This window comes from Sminthopsis crassicaudata, chromosome 3 (genome assembly GCF_048593235.1).
Source record: "Sminthopsis crassicaudata isolate SCR6 chromosome 3, ASM4859323v1, whole genome shotgun sequence".
Lineage (NCBI taxonomy): Eukaryota > Metazoa > Chordata > Mammalia > Dasyuromorphia > Dasyuridae > Sminthopsis > Sminthopsis crassicaudata.
In genome coordinates, this window is record NC_133619.1 from 456,990,442 (window position 1) to 457,010,264 (window position 19,823).

The 19,823-nt window shown below is 31.2% G+C and overlaps 1 protein-coding gene across 44 annotated transcripts in view; it reads left to right on the plus strand.

The window, feature by feature from the left end:
- Nucleotides 1-19,823, plus strand: part of BAZ2B (bromodomain adjacent to zinc finger domain 2B) — a 322,506-nt gene that overhangs the window by 241,559 nt on the left and 61,124 nt on the right. For 21 of the 44 annotated variants that reach the window (XM_074303331.1, XM_074303350.1, XM_074303330.1 and 18 more), the window contains 5 exons: nt 5,662-5,787; nt 12,955-13,047; nt 13,668-13,729; nt 17,557-17,622; nt 19,474-19,539. In XM_074303331.1, the coding sequence (XP_074159432.1) occupies nt 5,662-5,787; nt 12,955-13,047; nt 13,668-13,729; nt 17,557-17,622; nt 19,474-19,539 (413 nt within the window). The remainder of the gene's footprint in view (nt 1-5,661; nt 5,788-12,954; nt 13,048-13,667; nt 13,730-17,556; nt 17,623-19,473; nt 19,540-19,823) is intronic. The other 23 variants (XM_074303358.1, XM_074303359.1, XM_074303367.1 and 20 more) reach the window with 2 other exon arrangements.

The window sequence follows — 19,823 nt, forward strand, 5'->3', positions numbered from 1 at the left end:
ATATCACAGGTTTCTGGTTACACATCTATATGTTTGCTTTTGAACACATATATGTGCAGTGTACATAGTGTATATGCAATGAAGTTTTGTACCTAAAAGTTTAAACAATCATGGGATTTAATTTATTTCCAACAAGTATTTATGAAAAATAATCTTCTACCCCCTAATAAAAACCATATGCTGAGAGAGCCTTTTAAAAAAAAGCTTTTTTAAAAAAAAATGTCCTTTATAAAAATGTACTTTATAAAAAAGGTACTATTTCATTTTATTTGACCTGTTGTACCTGTAGCATAGTTTTACACCTTATGCTTTCTTTTGAATTCTTTTAGAAAAGCATGTGCTTTAACAAACAAGTATTGGTACAAATAAAAGGAAGCTAACACTTTGACAAGTATAAGTGAAGGATAAGTGCAAACTTTAGTTTCCCATTAGACAATTGGATATTATGAAGGATGTGTGAAAGGATGGATGGTGTGTATTGATGGTGTGCATTACTATATTATGAGAATTTAAGATATATTGCTACTTGAAATATGGCTGGACTTATACTTAATAAGCCTGTGTAATATAAAGTATTTAAATGTTATTGTTAGATAATTAGAATAATTTTTATTTCTTAATATAGAAAGGAAAAGTAATTGCTATTAGAATACAGATGTGTTTGCTTTGTCCTTCATCAATGCATTGTACAGTGTCTTGCAAATCCATTATTTTATTCTTTATAATCCATGTAAAATATGTATGATGATATTTGTTTAATGCCTTTTTTGGTAAGAATTAAATTTTAAGCAGTATTTAACACTGTTGATCTGTTATTCCTTGGCACCTTGTCCTGTTTTGGTTTCAGTGCCATGATGCTTCTAGTTCTTTTTTTTTTTTTTTTTTTTTTTTTTTAATAATTTCTGAACCATCCTCCATTTTTTTTTTTGACTCCTTTTATCACTAGCTCCTTAAAATATATGTTTTGCAACTTCCTAATCTTAGACTTCTTCCTTCTCTCTTTACTTTCTTTCTTACTAATCGCTTGTGTTTTACTTATATAAATGACATCTAAATCTCTTAATTCCAATCCTTCTTTCAGACCAAAAATTTCTATTGGATACCTATCTCAACCTGAATAGCCTATTGATCCTTCAAATTTGTCATTTTCACAACACATCAATTGGGTCAAGGATATATTCTCATCTTGTTTCTTTGGTTCTTATAAAGGTTCTTTGATAATTAAAAAAAATTCCACCTGATTCCATAATACACTTTATAGACAAACTCCTTATATATAATATTGCCTTTATTTCTTGTCTTCCCTCTCATTTCTCTATTGAAATTGCTTTCTACAAGATTATCATGATTTCTTAATTTCTTGATCCTCTGACTTATTCTTCAATATCAACCTTTTTTTACTTTTCTGTGGCATTTGATATTGTTGACATACTTCTCTTTCTGGATATGCCTTCCTTTTTTTCTTTCTGCCTTACCATACCTCATGTGTGTGTCCTACATCTGAATCCATGGTATCTTCCCATATTCTACCTTGGGCTCTGTTCCTTTTTCTCTAAAAAACCTTCTCTTGGTCTCTTATCTCCAGATAACTTCCTTCATTCTGGTCCTTATCACTTATCACCTAGACCAGTACTATCAACCTCAAGAAACTGGGGACCATTGTCCCCAGGAATAAGGATCCCTGTGGGCTTCATGTTGACATTTTAATCTGATTTAGGAGGCACAGTTTCATGTTTGACACTTCTGAACTAGACTATTGTAAGATCCTCTTCCAGGAGGAAAGTCCAGAAGGACCTTTCTGTCTTCTAGACACTTTCTTCTCCTACTTTCTCCAAATAGTCGCTAATGAAACTCAAAGCAGCATTTATTTAACATTATTGATCTATTCCTCCTTGACACTTTGTCCTATTTTGATTTCAATGCCATTGTATCTTTTTGTGTCTTCCTGTGTCTTGGTACTTACTGTGTCACTCTTCCATTCAAAAATCTTTGGCATTTAAAGTCCTTTCTGGTTCCATGCCATCCTTGGAGACATTACATATAATTCCCCTTAATGTATTCCCCAACCAAACTGGCATACAGCACTCCAACCTTTTGCAAAGGCTGTTCCCATGCTTCAAATGCATTTTTATGCCATTTGGAATCTATAGTTTACTTCACAAGTTCATGTACCTTATTCTACAAAGAAAACCAAATCAAAAAGAACTTTTTCTGATCCCTTTAATTGTTCAATATGCTGTTCCTCTTAAACTATCATATGTATTTTTAAGTTGTTTAATATAACCTTGGGAGTAGGGATAGAAATACAGAGGACAAAATTATTATAGAAAACATTAAACTTTGTCACTTAACACTTTTCAGAATGTAATGAAGTCTAGGTGACAGAATTCAAGGAATGCTTGTGATTCTGCATTTTTAATAAATATTTTCCCCAATGCTAACTTTTGTAGTTAGTTCTACAGACTTATCATTTATCATATTGCTGACCCCATAAAGCAGCTTCAGTTCAACAATTGAATATATGATTAATAAGAACGTGTTTGTGTGCAGGGCCCTAGTGAATATAAAGATGAAAACAGCTAAGTAGCTGAAAGTCTTTTGATAAATAAGATACCTATATCTGTATATGTGAATAGGGGAAAGAAGATATTTAGATAAAGTACTATAAGAAAATTCAAGAAAAGAGCATTCGTAGCTGGAGGATCCATGAAAGTATCATTTATGAAGTTAATGCATAGATTGAGCCTTGAAGGAAATAGAAAATTTTGAAAGGCAAGGATGAAGGAGTACATTCCTAGCATTAAGGGAATGCTACACTTGTAGCATTTCTAAAACAAGCTGCAACCTTAGTGTAGCATGCCTTAGGCTCCTGATGTCTTACTACTGTCTTGTTACTTTCTCTTTGAAATAGAGTATAAAAATAACTCACTTTTGGAACAATCTGTATTGGAGGAGGGGTTATTGTTTTCCATGTGAAACTGAGAGCCTATCCAGTGTTTGAGGTAGTTTTGATTAAGCTTTTAGTAACTTGAGTTGGAAGATTTTTTTGAGGGATTGAAACTATTTTATTACCGATTTTTACATAGATGTTAGAGTTGAGGAAAGGATAAAATAAACACCTTCAATTCTAAAACAAGTAACTGTATTACAAGGATACAACTTTATAAGATTTAGTTAAAATCTCACATGCAGTCAAATCTGCTTAATATTTAAGCTATTGGCTCTAACAGAAGCTTGACATGTTTAATTAATACAGTGTAACAACACTGATTCTGTTTCTTAGCTTTCAGATTTACCACATAATAAAATCCATGCCACATAAATGTGCTGGGTTTCTGAAGCTATTCTGAAAATGGCATGATAGTATTCGATTTAAAAGAATTTTGGCCAACATTTTGCTAGAAGAAAAATGCATTTCCATGATAGTAATCAAGCGTCTTAACCTTCTTCTTGAGGATAATTAAAATGATTGTGATTTTTGAGATCTTATACTATTTCTTCTATAATTCTTTTGTCATGGAGAAGCTTCGTGCTGATACTTAATCAATCCTTCAATAAATAATTAATTGGATTTAGGAATTTTACCATGTTAAAGGTAATAACTAAATCTATATTTTTTCTTTAGCTGAAGCTATTCATAATGGAGAAAGGTATATTTTAGGTGATCACTGAATTATGATATCTTAACCCATTAAGATCACCTTAGTACTCATAAGGGGGGAGTTATAATTATTCTGTAGTACTTCATGGGATCATATTCAATATGAATAACTTTATGGGACCTTGAGTTTCATAGCTGCCTTAAGTATCTAGATGTCTTTGGTCATTATATTGTATTTCCTGTCTCATTTTGGTTTATAGATAGATCAATCGATAATTATATTGAAAGACAAGCTTCTATAACCATCACTTTCATTAGCATTATAAAAGATTAAAATTTTTTAAAAGATGTAGTCTGATTTTTTCAGATTTATTCCCATCAAAATGACTTACTAGTTGTTGAACTTGAACTCATCACTTTTATCTTCTTTCTCCTATGCCTTCTATTTTCTTCAAATAAACTTCAAGTAGAATTCTCTACAATGATGAAAGAATAGATAGATAAATGAATGCTATATGCTAAATTCTAGAAATGCAAAGATCAAGAAGACAGTTTTGGGTTTTTTAAAATCTTAAAAAATTACATTTTAGTAGTGGAAGATAATACATAAAGGGGGAAAGTGACATTGTGTGGAGTTCATTGGAGACTTCTCTGGCATTTAATAAGATTGAATTAAAGTCTAGTACCCTAAAAGCAGAGTTCCAAGTTTCTCAGTGTATGTGGATACATATACTCTATGGCCAAAGCAGAGACAATGTGTTGTGGATATGAACAGGAATATACCACCTGGAATGAATCCTTCTTGCTTCCATCTTTTATTATTTTCCTTAGAGGCTCAACTCAAATGCCACTTTCTTTTTTTGAGCCTTTCCTGTTTCTTCTAAGTTGTGAGTGCTGTCTCCTTCCTCAGGTCACTTTATATTCATCTATATATCCTCAAAATAGCATAAACTTGATGCAGAAGCTATTTTTGTTTATATTTTTAAAAACATTCAGCATCTGAGTTATGTATTTTAAAAATGCTTATTGAATGAATGAATAAAACAAACTTATTTTGCTAAAAATTTTTATTCAGTGCATAGTAGTAGTCATATCAATTGTGAGCATGTTTTTTCTTGGTGTCTGCTATATCCAATATACTGTTTAGTAGATATTAGCTCCAAGAATTACTCACTCCACCATTCATATTCATATCTAAGTTAAAAAAATTTTTATATGTGTGTGTAGAAGGAGTGCTGCTACAAAGTAATTATGTGGACAATTTTTATTTTCCACTAGTATTCTTTAATAATTATTTGGTTGTGTTGCTTTATAGAGTTTAGCATTTTCAAGAAGTATCTAGTGCTCTAATATAATTATCAATTTATTAATTGCTTACTATGATCTTTAGACTCTATTGCAAGCAAAGTAATAATTATATTCTATATGTATATCATGATTTACCTGCTTTTTGGTGGGCTGAAAATGGTATAATATGCTGATGCTTTGCAAACTTTCTAGTCCAGAAGGTCTATAAATAAATCAGCAATGTTGCTGACATTTTCACAGAAAAACCTGATAATGATCAGCTTATCAGATGCTGATGTGCAATGAGTTTGTCTAAAAGACTATTCTTCTATCCAATGACGTTTTTGCTCGAAATATAGTTTTTAATTTTTGAAATTTATTCAGCATCATCAGTCACTACAACCATTATGTTGATGATTGCATTGCTAACATATTCAAAACTCCCCTTTGCTTATATTCATTTGATGATTGTTTTGGCATGGCATATACAATATATAAAAATATATCACTATAGACCCTGGTGCCTAGCCTATTCCTAAGATCATATTCAGGTATTCTCACAAAATGATATTGTGACAATTTAATCTATTTTAGAGAGGAGATTGAATCCTTTTTTTTTTTTCCTTTCAAGAAGAAAATGACCTTTTTCATGAGCCTAGCCACTAAGAGGATGGATTAGAGAAGTATTAGTTTCCTAGTCCTTCTCAGAAATATAAGGGGCCATTTAAAGATTTTCTGGAAAAAGAATAAGCAGAAGAATTAATCAATTTCAGGAGAACTTATGGTTTATGACAAACACCAAGAAGAATTGACAAGAGATGTGTCAATTAACCATGAAAAGAGCCGGAGATCCTTTCACACAGGAATCGGCAAAAAGGGAGGAGGATTCCAAGGAGTTAGTGAGTATCACCCTGAACACTCACTGTGATTCACTTTAAAAAAAAAAAAAAAAAAAAAAAAAAAAAAAGATTTTTTTTTTCCTTCATATTTAATGAGGATTTGCTTATATAAGGTAGCACTGACACTTTTCTCCTCAATTCTCTTCTTCTAACCTTTACAGAATAATATACATAATTTAGTGTTGGTATACTGTTGTTACTGTTATAAGGACATTTGGAGCAGATTTATTATTATATTTTAGGCTTTAAAGCCTTCTCATCTTCCAGGTACTAGTTACCCATGCTGCCCTTGAGAATTAAATACTTCTCAAATTAAAATATTTTCTGAACCATCTGTCAGCATTAAAGGCCTTTGAAGAGTAAATGAACTTTTCTGAGATTATTGGAGTAAAGATCAGTGAAATCCCATGAAGGTAGAAAGTTCTAACCATGATGTTGATATGTTGAAATAACCCCTATTTTTTAATTTTTAAGAGATAAAACAGAAGATGTTATTTAGGTAGCTATATTCTTGGTTTATAGAATTTCACTTTGTGTCCAGTGATGATTCAAATTTCTCACTTATTTGATCATAATAGAGTTCTTCCAAGGCTGGCTACAAACCTTTTTGAGGTTCCTATGTGATTAGGAAGGAAATAAGGTCAAGAACATAGTAATGAGGCATGTAGCTTGGTGAATATGTGCATCAAGTTGTTGAAAAAGAATTAGGTTTAGAAGAAAAAAAAATAGTCCAGTTGTTTTAGTGTGATACAAAGTGTAAAAAAGGATGTATGTCTAAGAACCTGATGTGTCTTTTCCATGCAAACATTTTATTAGGAGATATACTGTATGATTGATACCTTAATTGATATAGCAGTGATCAGTACCATCCCAAAACAAAAGATTAATTGTCTTGTTGGATATAATAAACTCTGGAAAGCTGTGGAAATATAAAATTCCCCAATAAATTTCACTGGTTATGGGAAATCTGTCAAAATCTAAAATCTGTCCAGAGTATCGGACCATTTTCTTTGAGAATATCCATTATCACCATGAAATCACTGTCTTTGGGTAGGAATAGCTCTCCAGAAAAATATAGGGATATTTATGTAATGTGATTCATAAAAGGGAGCAAATGCAGGAATCAACAGATGACTCTCTCATCTTATCTTTGATCTCAGCCTATAAGTTTGTATGTATTGACTGATGTCTTGCCAGATCAAGGTTAACCAGAAGACTATCAAAAGTCACTGGGAAACCAGGTGGGAGTCATAGTCTTCAATGACCCAAAAGTTAAGCTGTCCTAGAAGAGACTCTTTCATACTTCTGTGCAAAGGTACATAGAGGTGGAGAAAAGTGCATGATAGGAATTTCTCCTCTAATGAGTAAATGATTCCATTCACAGTACCTTGTGTGAATGAATCATGTTATTTACAATAGCTGTCAAATGGCTCTTGATCATATACAGCCAGATATGCTGACTGAAATTCTCTGATCACATAGTTTGTGGGAGAATAATAATTTAGGTCCTTTACCAAATGCCTAAACACAGGTTTCTGATAGGCCATAGACCCATAAATAAAATAACTTGAGGCAGTGGGTCACCTAACCTGACACTGACTCAGATTTTGTTTTACTTCCAGTTTCCTAATCTGGTTGTGATATGATTCCTCTTCAGCTGATACCAGTTTTTGAAAAGGCACTGTTATTTCTAATATTTCCTTTCAGACTACAACTTCACTTGATAGCCAAAAGTTTTCAAAACAAGAAAGTTCAGGAGTTCAGGAGATCAGAGCATGAATTGATTTGGGTGTGGGGGTTGTAATGGTGGTGGTTATTAAAAATAGAACCATAGAATCTTAACGTGAGATTGAAGGAACCTATAAGAAGACCATATATTCAGATCAGTATCTCAGCACCCCTTCTCCTCAAGTTCTGTCAGAGTCACTCACCTTTTGCTAGAATACTTCCAGTGAGGGGGAATCCACTGATTCAATTCTATTTCTGGATAGCTGTATGTATTAGGAATTTCTTTAGCTGAAGTTCCTTCATGACTGGAATTCTCTTCCTCCTCACCTCTGCCTCCTGACTTTCCTGGTTACCTTTATGTCATAGCTAAAATCTGCCTCCTATAAGAAGCCTTTCCCAATCCTGTTATGCTTATTATAAGCAATTCTAGAGTTTCCCTTTTGTTGATTTCCCAAGGCATAATGATTTTGAACATAGTCCTTCTATTATATATTTTGTTTGAACATATTTGATTTCCTGTTGTTCCCCCAGTATACTAAATTCTTTGAATTCAGAGACTGTCTTTTGATTCTGATTGTAGTTGTTTGCACTCAAACACATTGAGTACAGTACCTGGCATGATGATGATGTTCAGTTATGTCTAAACTTTTTATGACCCCATGGACCATAGCAGGCCAATTCTGTCAATGGGGTTTTCCTGGCAAAGATTAGTACTAGAGTAAATCAAAGGGAGCATAAATGACTTGACTTGTCCAGGGTCATGCAGTTAGTAAATATCTGAAGCTGAATTTGAACTCAGTCTTCTTGACTCCGGGTCCAACGTTCTATCCACTAAATCATTTAGCTGTCATACCTGATTAATATTTCCTGACTGACTGAAATTTTTCTCTTATCAGTTTTTGATCTGAGTCATGGTTTTTATCTTGGAGACTAATTCTTCTTTCTCATGGTGGCCTGTCAAATGTATAGACTACTATCCTTTCCCAACTCTCCTTCCTCTACTTTCCCAGGCTAACCATCCCTAGTTCCTTTAACCATCCAATTTAAGGCCCTTTGCTCACCTGGGCCCCTCCCTCCTAAAATATAACAACCCAAACTGATTATAACTTTCTAAATCTGGTCAGATCTGGGAAGAGTACAAGAGGTTGTTCCCTGCAAATCTGATGAAGCTTAATATCAATTTAGTTTTCATGGCTTCATATTATACTGTTGATTCTACTACTTGGAAAGTTTACCTAGCTAGCCATATGTGTCTTGTGACATAATTAGAATTTATGTAGTAAATTCTTTTTTTTTTTTTTTTTTTTTTTAAACACAAATGTATAACTCATTATATATGCCCTCACTAAGTTTCATCTTATTAGGTTCAGCTTAACATTCTTGGTAGTTTGTTGTTTCACAACAAAGAGATTATATTGGTTAGTTGGAATATGTTAGTAAGTATTTAATGGTGATCCACTTAAGTTGTTGAAATGTCCTTTCAGGGGGGCAGCTCGGTGGTGCAGTGGATAGAGCACCAGTCCTGAATTCAGGAGGACCAGAGTTCAAATGTGGTCTCAGATATTTAACACTTACTAGCTGTGTGACCCTGGGCAAGTCACTTAACCCCAGCCTGGGGGTGGGGGGGAGGAAGAAATGTCCTTTCTAGGAGTTAGGACATTTGAATATCCAATTATATTATATAAAGAGTTAATTTTCAAATATATTTAATAGTTAAAAAAAAATGAGAACACTAAGGTGGTAGATCAGATCTTGATAAGGAATAATCAGGAAAAAGAAAAGCTCAGTAGCAAGGATTCATTATGGCATAACTAAGAAAATTCATTATTTAGAGAATGATTTTTTATTTGGTAAAACTAGTAGTTTATAAAATTGGAGAGCAGTTTGCCAGCAATTACGTTTAATTGACATCATATGTATGTATCCTAAGGATTTCAACATGATTGCCTAAATTGGAAAAGTCACAATATAAAAAGTTAAAAGAGAATAAATAAAATAGATCATTTCATTTATGTAAAATTGAAAAAAATGCACACAAAAAATCAATGCAGCTAAGATAAGAAGTGAAAAACTGAGGGAAAAAAAAGTTTGCCTCAAATCTCTCTGATGAGGGTCTGATAACCATGATATAATAATTAACTAGGAGCTACTCCCCATTTTATAAGTAGTTAAAAGAATATTAACAAACAGTTGCTATATGAATCACTGCTCCAATTTATTAATATTAAGAAAACTGCAAGTCAAAATAACTATCAGATTTTACTTCACATTTAAAAAAAATTGCAGAGATGTCAAAAGTAGTAAATAATTTGTGTTGGAGTTATGAATTCCAATAATTTTGGAAGACAATTTAGAATTGACCTTAAAAACAAAAAGCAACTAATGTGGTCCCACCCTTAATCCAGAAATCATAGTTACAGACATAGGTTTTTTTTTTTAATAGTTTTTATTTACCAGATGTATGCATGTGTAATTTTACAACATTGACAATTGCCAAACTTTTTGTTCTAAATTTTCCCTCCTCCCCCCCCCCCAAGATGGCAGGTTGACCAATACATGTTAAATATGTTAAAGTATAAATTAAATACAATATATGTATATATATAGACATAGGTCTTAAGGAAGACTAAGACAAAACTAAAAGCCTGTTAAATATAAAAATATTATTAACACTGGGGGACAAAAAAAAAAAAAGATTCAAGGTAGATGTCTGAATCTAGACATATACTAGCATTTCTTGTGGTACAAAAATCTAATACCATATTCTAGTACCACATAGAAAGGTTGAATATAAAGAATTAAGAGAAACATAATCCTAGGAAGACCTCTATGCTGTCATGCAGAGTAAATAGAAGTAGGAAGCTAATATACATAATGACTATAATATTATAAATGGAAAGAATTTTTAAAAATGAAAGAATGCGGTGAAATTATAATGACTAAAAAGAACATTTTTCACTTGTGGAAAATACTTGAGAAAATATACCTCTCCTTCAGAAATGGGAATGTGTAATATTAAGGCCAATAACATTCATGAGTGTTTCTTGTGATAGAATTATATTTACCTTTCAATCAACATTGTTACTCAACCCCCCAGAAATAAATTTCTTTGTCATAAGAAAAAATTCATTTATGTACTGATAGACAGTGTTGGTTGATTTTGCTGAATTTCTAAGTCTTTCTTTTTACAAGGAATAGCCCACTGGGTAGAAGGAAGAGATTTATTCATATATGAAATTACCATAAAAGGATTACAGCAATGTTAAGAGATATACCCCTTATAGGAGTAGTTCCTGGAAATTCTTAAGTTTTTCATTCAGATTGGTGAAGGGAGAAGTCAAGGAGAATTCAGGAATGAGCTATCAGCAGTACTTAGCAAAAATCATACTAAGACCAATACATTCATGAGTGTTCCTTGTGATAGAATATTTACCTTTTAACATTTACTCAATCTCCCTAGAAATTAATCTCTTTGTCATAAGAAAAAGTTCATTTTTAATTTGATGATCATTGGAAATGGGGGAATGATATAAAATCTATATTTTACGATCATAGAACCTTCCCTTTTTCATAATTTTGTAAGCTGTGGGTGCTGCAGTTTTCATGGTGGTGATTAGACTGACCTAACTACAATACAAACAGAAATGCCACCCAATTATTTGCCTCGCACCTTCCTTAGAGGTCAACTCTATGGGCACAGTAAACTTGGATACCCTCAGGTCAAGGGCCAAAAGCTTTTATAAGACTCCAGGATGTGAAATGAGATTCCAGACCACTTTGATGCATGACTATATTTAGTTCTCAATTCAAGGAGCATGAGAAGCTGACCCAGGTGAGAGCTCATATGGTATGGAATACTCCTTCCCTAAAGTCTTTTCGGGCCTCTTTGTTCTAGGCTAATTCTTTGCTTTGGACCTGGAAAAGCATGATTTTTGTAACTTCTTCAATATACTAAAGTTCCATTAATTTGAAATTTTCTCTACAGTGTATTAATACATTTATTATTCCACTGCCATGCCAGCATTGATTTTTCACTTCCACTATTTTTCTTTCAAATTTGATATGGAAACTTCAGAATTTAATTTTCATTTTTAAATTTGTTTTAAAATCATTTTTAAGATGTTAAATTTTTATCTATTTGCCTTATATACTAGGGCTGTGGAAAGGGAAATGATCTGAGACACCTGAAGAACAGAATTGAATTTCTTTTTCTGACATACATAGTGATTGTGTTACCAAGTGCCTCTCTCAGTGCCTTTAGGACAACTGTTTTAAGACTAATTTACTGATAATGTACTTTTTGCTTTGGTAGAAGACCAATCAAATTGCATTCCTGTGATTTGGAGTAAATGCTTTACCAATATGTTCTTTTTTCTTTTTAAATCTATCTTCACTATATTATTTTACATTTTGTTTTTATATAACTAAGTAGATCAGCATTGCCTCTACTAATTTCCATTTTTAATAATGAGCAACCCTTCTATATTTATATAATTTCTTCTAAATCATCATGCACAAGATAAATATGCTTTAATAGATAAAATTTATCTTTCTGCCACAATTAAGATGTTGTTATTCTTTCCATTGCATTATAGTTTTTATATTTACATTTATAATCCACCTGAAATTTATGTAGCATGCATGACAATATAAATCTTAATTGATCATCTACTATATATTCCTAATTAAAAAAAAAGAATCCTTAAAGAATCCTCTTCTTTTTTCTTAAAATTTTTAAAACAATCATTTGTATGCATTTGATTGTATTTTTAGCATCTATTATGTCTCTCTTCTATTTTTTCCCCAATGCCAGACAATTTCCATGAAAAAATATTTAGTTTTAAAATTTCAATTAAAAAAAGTCCACTTTTTAATTACTGTTTTTAAGAACTCTCCCCCCTTTTTTTTCTTGCCAGTTTCTACATATAAATTGTTTTATGATTTTATTCAGGCTTATAAAGAAACTCATTGGTATTTTGATTGCTGTTGCATTGTCTATAAATTAAGTTTTTGAGAATACTGTCATCTTTACAATGTTGATCTTAGCTTATTCATGAAATCTGAATGACCTTCCAATTATTTAGCTCTTCCTTTATTTCCATCAGTTTTATAAAAGTTATGTGTATGTCAAAATAAATTAATCCCCAAATGTTTACTTTCTTTGTTGCTGTAAACTGAATTTCTTTATCCTTTTTCTAAAATATTTATTGTCACATTATTAGAGTGCATTTTTTTGTCCTGTCAAACACAAAAATAAGACAGATATGATTTCATTGTGTAAAAAAAACAAAAAACCATAAAAATCATTCTAGATGTGCAAAACACATTTGGACATTTTCATTAAATACTCCTTATTAAAAGCTAAATTATTTGAGACCATTTAAATTAGGTGTAGTATTAAACTATCATTTATATGCTCTGCTTTTTTGTATTTTTCAGAAATAGCAAGACAAGCAGCACAAATAAAGCTTTTGAGGAAACTTCAGAAGCAGGAACAAGCTCGAGTTGCCAAAGAGGCAAAGAAGCAACAAGGTAATTGATCAGTTCTAGAAGATTGTGAATTTTTGTAGTGATCAGTATTAAAATTCTTTTTCTTTTTTTTTTTTTAACTTTAAAATGAGTTTTTGTTAATGTCTTTTTTATGTTATCATAATTTTTCCAGGTATCTTTCACCCATTCTTTACCAAAGATCTTTCCCATATAATAGATGTGATATCCCCTCCCCACCATTTTTTTTGAGGCTGGGGTTAAGTGACTTGCCCAGGGTCACAGCTAGGAAGTGTTAAGTGTCTGAGACCAGATTTGAACTCCAGTCCTTCTGAATTCAGGGCTGGTGCTCTATCCACTGCACCACCTAGCTGCCCCTTCCCCTTTTAAAAAAATAATATTCCAAAATATATGCATGGGTAATTTTTTCAATATTGACCTTTACAAAACCTTCTGTTCTAAATTTCCCCCTTCTTTCCCCTTTTCCCCCTTCCCCTCCCCTAGATGGCAGGTAGTCCAATACATGCTAAATATGTTAAATTGTATGTTAAATCCAATATATGTATACCTATTAAATATTAAAATTCCTAATAGCAGGATTTTATTTTTAAAATGTATTCTTTAATCCATTTTGGTGACTCCTGCCCTTGGATTTTTTCCCATAGCAATAATGGCCGCTGAAGAAAAACGAAAGCAAAAGGAACAGATAAAGATAATGAAACAACAGGTATGTTTGGACACCCAATTTTCCATAATGAAGGACATTTTTTTGATTTTGTGTTCCTATTTTTCAAGTAAATTTCAAAAGTGACTACCTCTAAGATTAATGTTTTACATATTATTTTTTATATGTGGATCCTTTTTGTTTTTATATATGGACCCTTTAAGAAAATTTTGTTTCCTTTTTGGAAGGCCAGTACTTCTATTTATTTTATTTCTTAGAAATTGCTACATATAAACAAGAAACCCAACAAATTAGCTATTATGAGTATTTAAGAATAAATGTTCATTTAAAAGCTCATTTAATTAATTGAATTTGGAGTAAACAAATTTTGAATGCAAAATAATAAAATTTTCATGTAGAAGAAACAATCAGCTATAGCAACTTATAGGTGATTTACATCAGCTTCCAAAGTATTTCAATTCATATTCTAAAAAGTTTGAGCATTGTTTAAGCAATGTGGAATTTTTTTGTGAAATGTTTCTCTGATAGAAACTTGTCAGATATTAAGAAAAGCTAAATTTAAAAAATATATGGGTATAAATCATTGTCAAATTTTATGCTTTGGTTTTGTTGCTTAAGTGCCTTTAGAGTTGCTAAAAAGGCAGCAATAGAAAAGTAAAATCTTGAAAACACTCCAGATTAAAAAAAAAAAAAAAAAAAGCTTTCTCTTTTAGTAAATGTGGAGTTCTGTCTTCCTGTAATATTTTTTCTATGTGAAGTTAATTTTCAAACTAATCTTGCCTAAGCAAAATATTAAAATTGACAAGACAAGGTTTTCGTCTTTGGAAATAAAGGATTGTATGAAATACTTTCCCATCTCACTTTCATTAGGCATTAGCAATAAAAAGGAGATGTGAAGGTGATTACATCAGGTTTTTCTTTTTTTTTCCTTTATCATTCCCCTCCCCTCCCTTGTTTTTCTATGTGATCAGTCCACTTCCCCTTTTGGGTCACATGTCATGATTGTCATCTTTTATGCTGTTTTTTAATGCTGAAACAACCTATATGAAGATAAGTAAATATAAACTATTTTGAGGAGATAAAGAGAACAGTAAGAATAAGTATTAAGAGAAACTTCACAGAATATTTGGCACCTGAATCTAGGCTGGGGTGGGGGGAAGATTAGATAGGCTTAAGGGATCATTTGTTAGAATGGGGGGAATATATAATTTCATATATGGAATATATAATTCCATAATCACATTTATGGAAACTGCCAGTAATCTGTCTGGCTGAAATGTAAAGGCACATGGGGGATGATCACCAGAGCTATTGTGTCACCTTACAAACAACTGTGAATCATTCTGTATAGTAAAAAGTAGAAACCTGAACATAGCCTATATTCCTAACTTGCTTTCTTTCCTATAAAACAACTTCTTGTGTATAACTAGTACTTTTTGTCATTCATATTACAAAACTTATAACTGGTAGTGAATTTTGCTATATCAGCTGCTTTTTTCCTTAGAGAAGCTAGTAATCAGCTATCATATGCTATGATCTAATATTCTGTAGTTATAACTTAAATCGGCCATAGAATTCTTGTTTGGCTTCTTGGCCAGGTTAATAGTATATCCACATGGTCTGAGCCCTCAGCCACAGCTCTATGAAAGCTACCACAGATTCAAAACACTTTTCGGTTCAGCCTTTACTCAAAATTATTGTTTATAAGCCAGTCCACAAGGTTTTCCTTTACTTGACCAGATTAGTTCAGAGTAAAAGTCACCAATTAAACAGCATGACATAATAGATTTAGTGGGAGATTTGGAGCTATGGGGATAGATTAGTTGTTATTGAGAGGAAGTAAGAAATCTTGAGAAATCTTAGGTCTTGAACTGTAAAGGACTGAGGTAGTCAGGGTGTTTTCTCAGGGTTATAACCTCCCTGAAAGAAAAGCCGCCTGCTACTGCTCTGGCATGATCTAGTCTAGAGGTGTCAGACTTGTAGTTCAGTTCAAATTAGTTTAAAATGTAATTGGTATATGTTTTAATAAAATAAAATAAAATGATGTGTATCAGAGATAATATTAATATGGACCATCAGAAATCCATATCTGTTTGAGTTTGATACCTCTTAACTAAAGTTGCCTGAAAGGAAAGTAACATCAATAACCTATATTGTCACCAGGTGCTACTGATTTTTGTTCTAGAATGGTAGGTGCAGTAGCTATTACTTCCTTGCTTTTTCTTAGCTGTCTAAAAAAAATCCTTCACTCAATTCCACTGGGTATATTCTTTAAGGAGATAGAAGACACAAAGAAAAGTTTTATTTATACCTATAGATTCATAAAACTTGGGGGATTTTTGGCTTGTTTTTATAGTAACAAATGTTAGAAATAAACTGGATGACCCAAATTCCCAGAAAATGACAGATATGGGGAAAAAAAAAAAGACAAAACTTAAAACTTATCCTAGAAGTCCCCACATTGCACATCCACTCAAACCCTCTGAGACATATTTGGCATTTTCTCCTAGTCCATGAGTACCTTAATGCCCAAAGCATCATGGCAGATATAGTGCAGAGATCTTTTGCCTATTCAGATACAAATTCTTTAGATCTAAAAACCATGATCTTGAACAAGATATTAGGATCATCACACTAAAGTCTTAAAATGTAGTCAGCGTTTAGCTTCTAAAGATTAATTGGTTAAATACCTACCTACCTACACACATATGCACATATATTTATATACATATACATAATTTCATATACATTCCTTTGACTCCTTGAAATTTAATAACAATGAAATGTAATAAAATATAATTATTATAGGAGTTAAACATAAAAATTTAAGGTATGTGCATTTTCAGAGAATATTTAGTTCCTGTTTAATGAATTTTCAGTTATTGATACTCATTAGTTTCAGAAATTGGTGAATGATTATTAATTTATTCAGTTGAAAACAAAATTTGTGGAAATTACATTTACTAGTCACTTATATTTGTACAGTGCTTTATACATTTATGACATAATAAATGTTTTATGTTTTATACTTTTAAACTATAAATTTAACTATATAACTTTAACTATAAAATTATAAGTTAAACTTTTTAACTATATGTTTATACTTTAAAATTTTTTTTATTTGATCTTTACAATATCCCAGTGAAACAGGGCAGGCAGTATTTTAGATGAGAATATTGATTCCTCTTTGTATTATTCCTTGTTGACTCTTTTATGTTTATCTTCTTTATTACTGTATATTCTTACAAAGAATCATAAAGTATGTATAATAACTTTGCTCATTTCCTTTGGCACTTACTGCATTCTATCATATATTTACTTCTTTACATGTTTTATTTCCTCTATTAAATTATGAATTCCTTGAGGACAAGGGGCCATGATCACTTCATTTTTGTGTACTCTAATATCATCTTGTAAATCAAGGAGTTTTTCATTTTTGGTTTTATATGACCAATGCCTAAGACATAGTAGTCTCTTAATAAATGATTGTTACTTGATTTATGGATTGATTAAATATTTCCTTGCACGTAGTAGGCATTCAGTAATTTTTTTTGTAATTATTTATGCAGATAACAATTATTATATTATATTATATTAATTATATTATATTATAATATATTATATATATTATATTATAATATATTATATTAAGAATCTTTGGGAAAACATTCTTTAATTTTGTAAAATGTGGAATTACATGGATATATATATATATATATAGTTAAAGTGTCTAATTTTCTATTTACTTGAACTATATTTGAAAATTGAGGAATATAAAATATTAAACATGAATTCTGTCTAAACAATTTTTTTTGTTTGTTATTTGTTGTTGTTTTAACATCTTAAATATTTACAAAAATTCCCTACAGGAGAAAATTAAGAGAATACAGCAAATCAGAATGGAAAAAGAACTTCGAGCCCAGCAAATTCTAGAGGTAGAACTTTTAGATTTAATACAATTAAGAACTTATTTATACTTTTCAAAGTTTTTATGAAAAAAAAATCATAGTTGCATGTTTTGTCAAAAGTCCAAGTCAATCTTTCGTTCAGAGTGCTATTAAGCTTCTGTTCACATATCATAACATCTCATAAGTCAACATCATCCACACATAAATGAAGAAACAAGCATATAAAAGGCAGCATAAATAAAAGATACAAAAGTCATGTGTTTTATACTCAATAGGTAAGTCCCTTAGTAACATGAAATCTACTTATTTTTTATTTCAAAAATACAAATAAGTCCATTAATAAATTTGTTTATCTGATTTTCCTGAAGCACAGAGGCAATTAAAAGTAATTAACTGTTGGAGCTAGGTTGTTACAGTCAATCACAATGACAACAGTGAAAACTGACAGCTGACAGCAAGGGAAAAGTTACATAAAAGTACATAAAAATGCTATTTTAAAATATGCAAGAACTCAAGGATATCATTGAGGGACATTTAATTTAAAGAAAAAAACAAAAACACAGTCCAACCAACCAAAGTAGTTATGAGTGCTTTGATGGAAAGGGAACTTACATAATGAATTTAAGAGAGGTTTCCTTCCAAAGTGATTAAAATAAGTTATAATGTCCAAAGAGGTAAATTCTCAAGAGAACTCAACCATCTAGAATGACTTATTTTCCAGATAATAGTTTTATTCCACAGACATCACAGTCACAGATAGCAAAGTTTTATTCTATCATACCTTATCATTAGAAATATCAATTGTATCCATTTTTGTCTAACTATGTGGTCTAGTTTACTTCTAATTTAGCAATTATTTTTGAAACACTGATGGGTTGAAAATAATGGATATTTTAAAATGTAAGTATAAAGCTGTTGTTGACATAATCTTGCTAATTAAACTGTTTAAAGACATGTATCTGCTTCTGTAAAATGGAAAACAGTTTTTCTCCATAATTTAACCTTGTCTCAGGTATAGGAAACTTTCAAATTATGTTTTCAATTTCAAATATTAATTTTCTCATCTGTAACTCCATAGATATTAAAATATATCAAATGGATAATACTAAATATTGAAACCAAATAAATGGAAAATTGTTGTAATAATGATATCAATACACTTTATATAGTGATTTAAGGCTTGCAAAAGCTCTTTACATACATGATCTATGTACATTATGTTATTATTTTTTTAAAGACAAACAGCATAAGTTAATGTAAAACTTTTAATCTTGATGAGATAAATTAACAAGTTGTTATATTCTTAATTTAGAAATTGTGATTTTTTTTTTTATGACTCCAGATAAAACATACTTTATTACTATCATTTTGTTTATGTGTTAGTTACTTTTCTAATAACAATAATAAGAAATGACATCTATATAGTGCCTTAAGGTTTGCAAAGTGCTTTATATAAATTATCTCAGTACAGGTTTCAGCCTTCTCCACCACTTAATACCTATTATAAGTTCCTTTAGGAAAGATAGCCATAGAGTGTGGTTGGCCCATCCTTGAAGTCTTGACAACTTAGTATGACCAATCACAGCTTTCATTTCACTCACATAGTCTTGAAGATCACAAGATTGTGTCAGGGCCACACTTAACTGAAGGAAATACATTTTAAATGTGTACATTCCAAATTACAAATTTAAACAAATCTTTCTAATGTATATCGGTGAAGAAATATGTTTTAATATCATGTGTCATGTATTGTTTTGCACCTTGTGAGGCATATATATATATATATACATATATATATAGCTTCCTTTCAATTCTAAGATTATTTTCAAGTTCTAGTGGTGCTGTTGCATGACTTTGAGACCTGTTTTGCATGCACAGGCTAAAAAGAAAAAGAAGGAAGAAGCGGCAAATGCCAAATTATTGGAGGCCGAGAAACGAATAAAGGTTAGTTTAGCTGAGCATCAGAGTTTTTATTTTTTGAAAAATAAAAACCATGTGATTGTTTATGATATGTAAATTTATGAGAATTATAGTTCTCAAAATTCTCTAAAAATGTTTAGAAAAGCAATGATGTGTGGATTATATGTTTCTGCTTATAGTAACATAAATGTCTTTGTTGTATGTGCTTTGTCTGATGCTTGGTTTGTGCAAATGTAGGCATTTATTTTTAATACAAACTATTATATAAAACCTGTGAACAATTTTGTTTAGGTTAAGTGCCTCCCAGA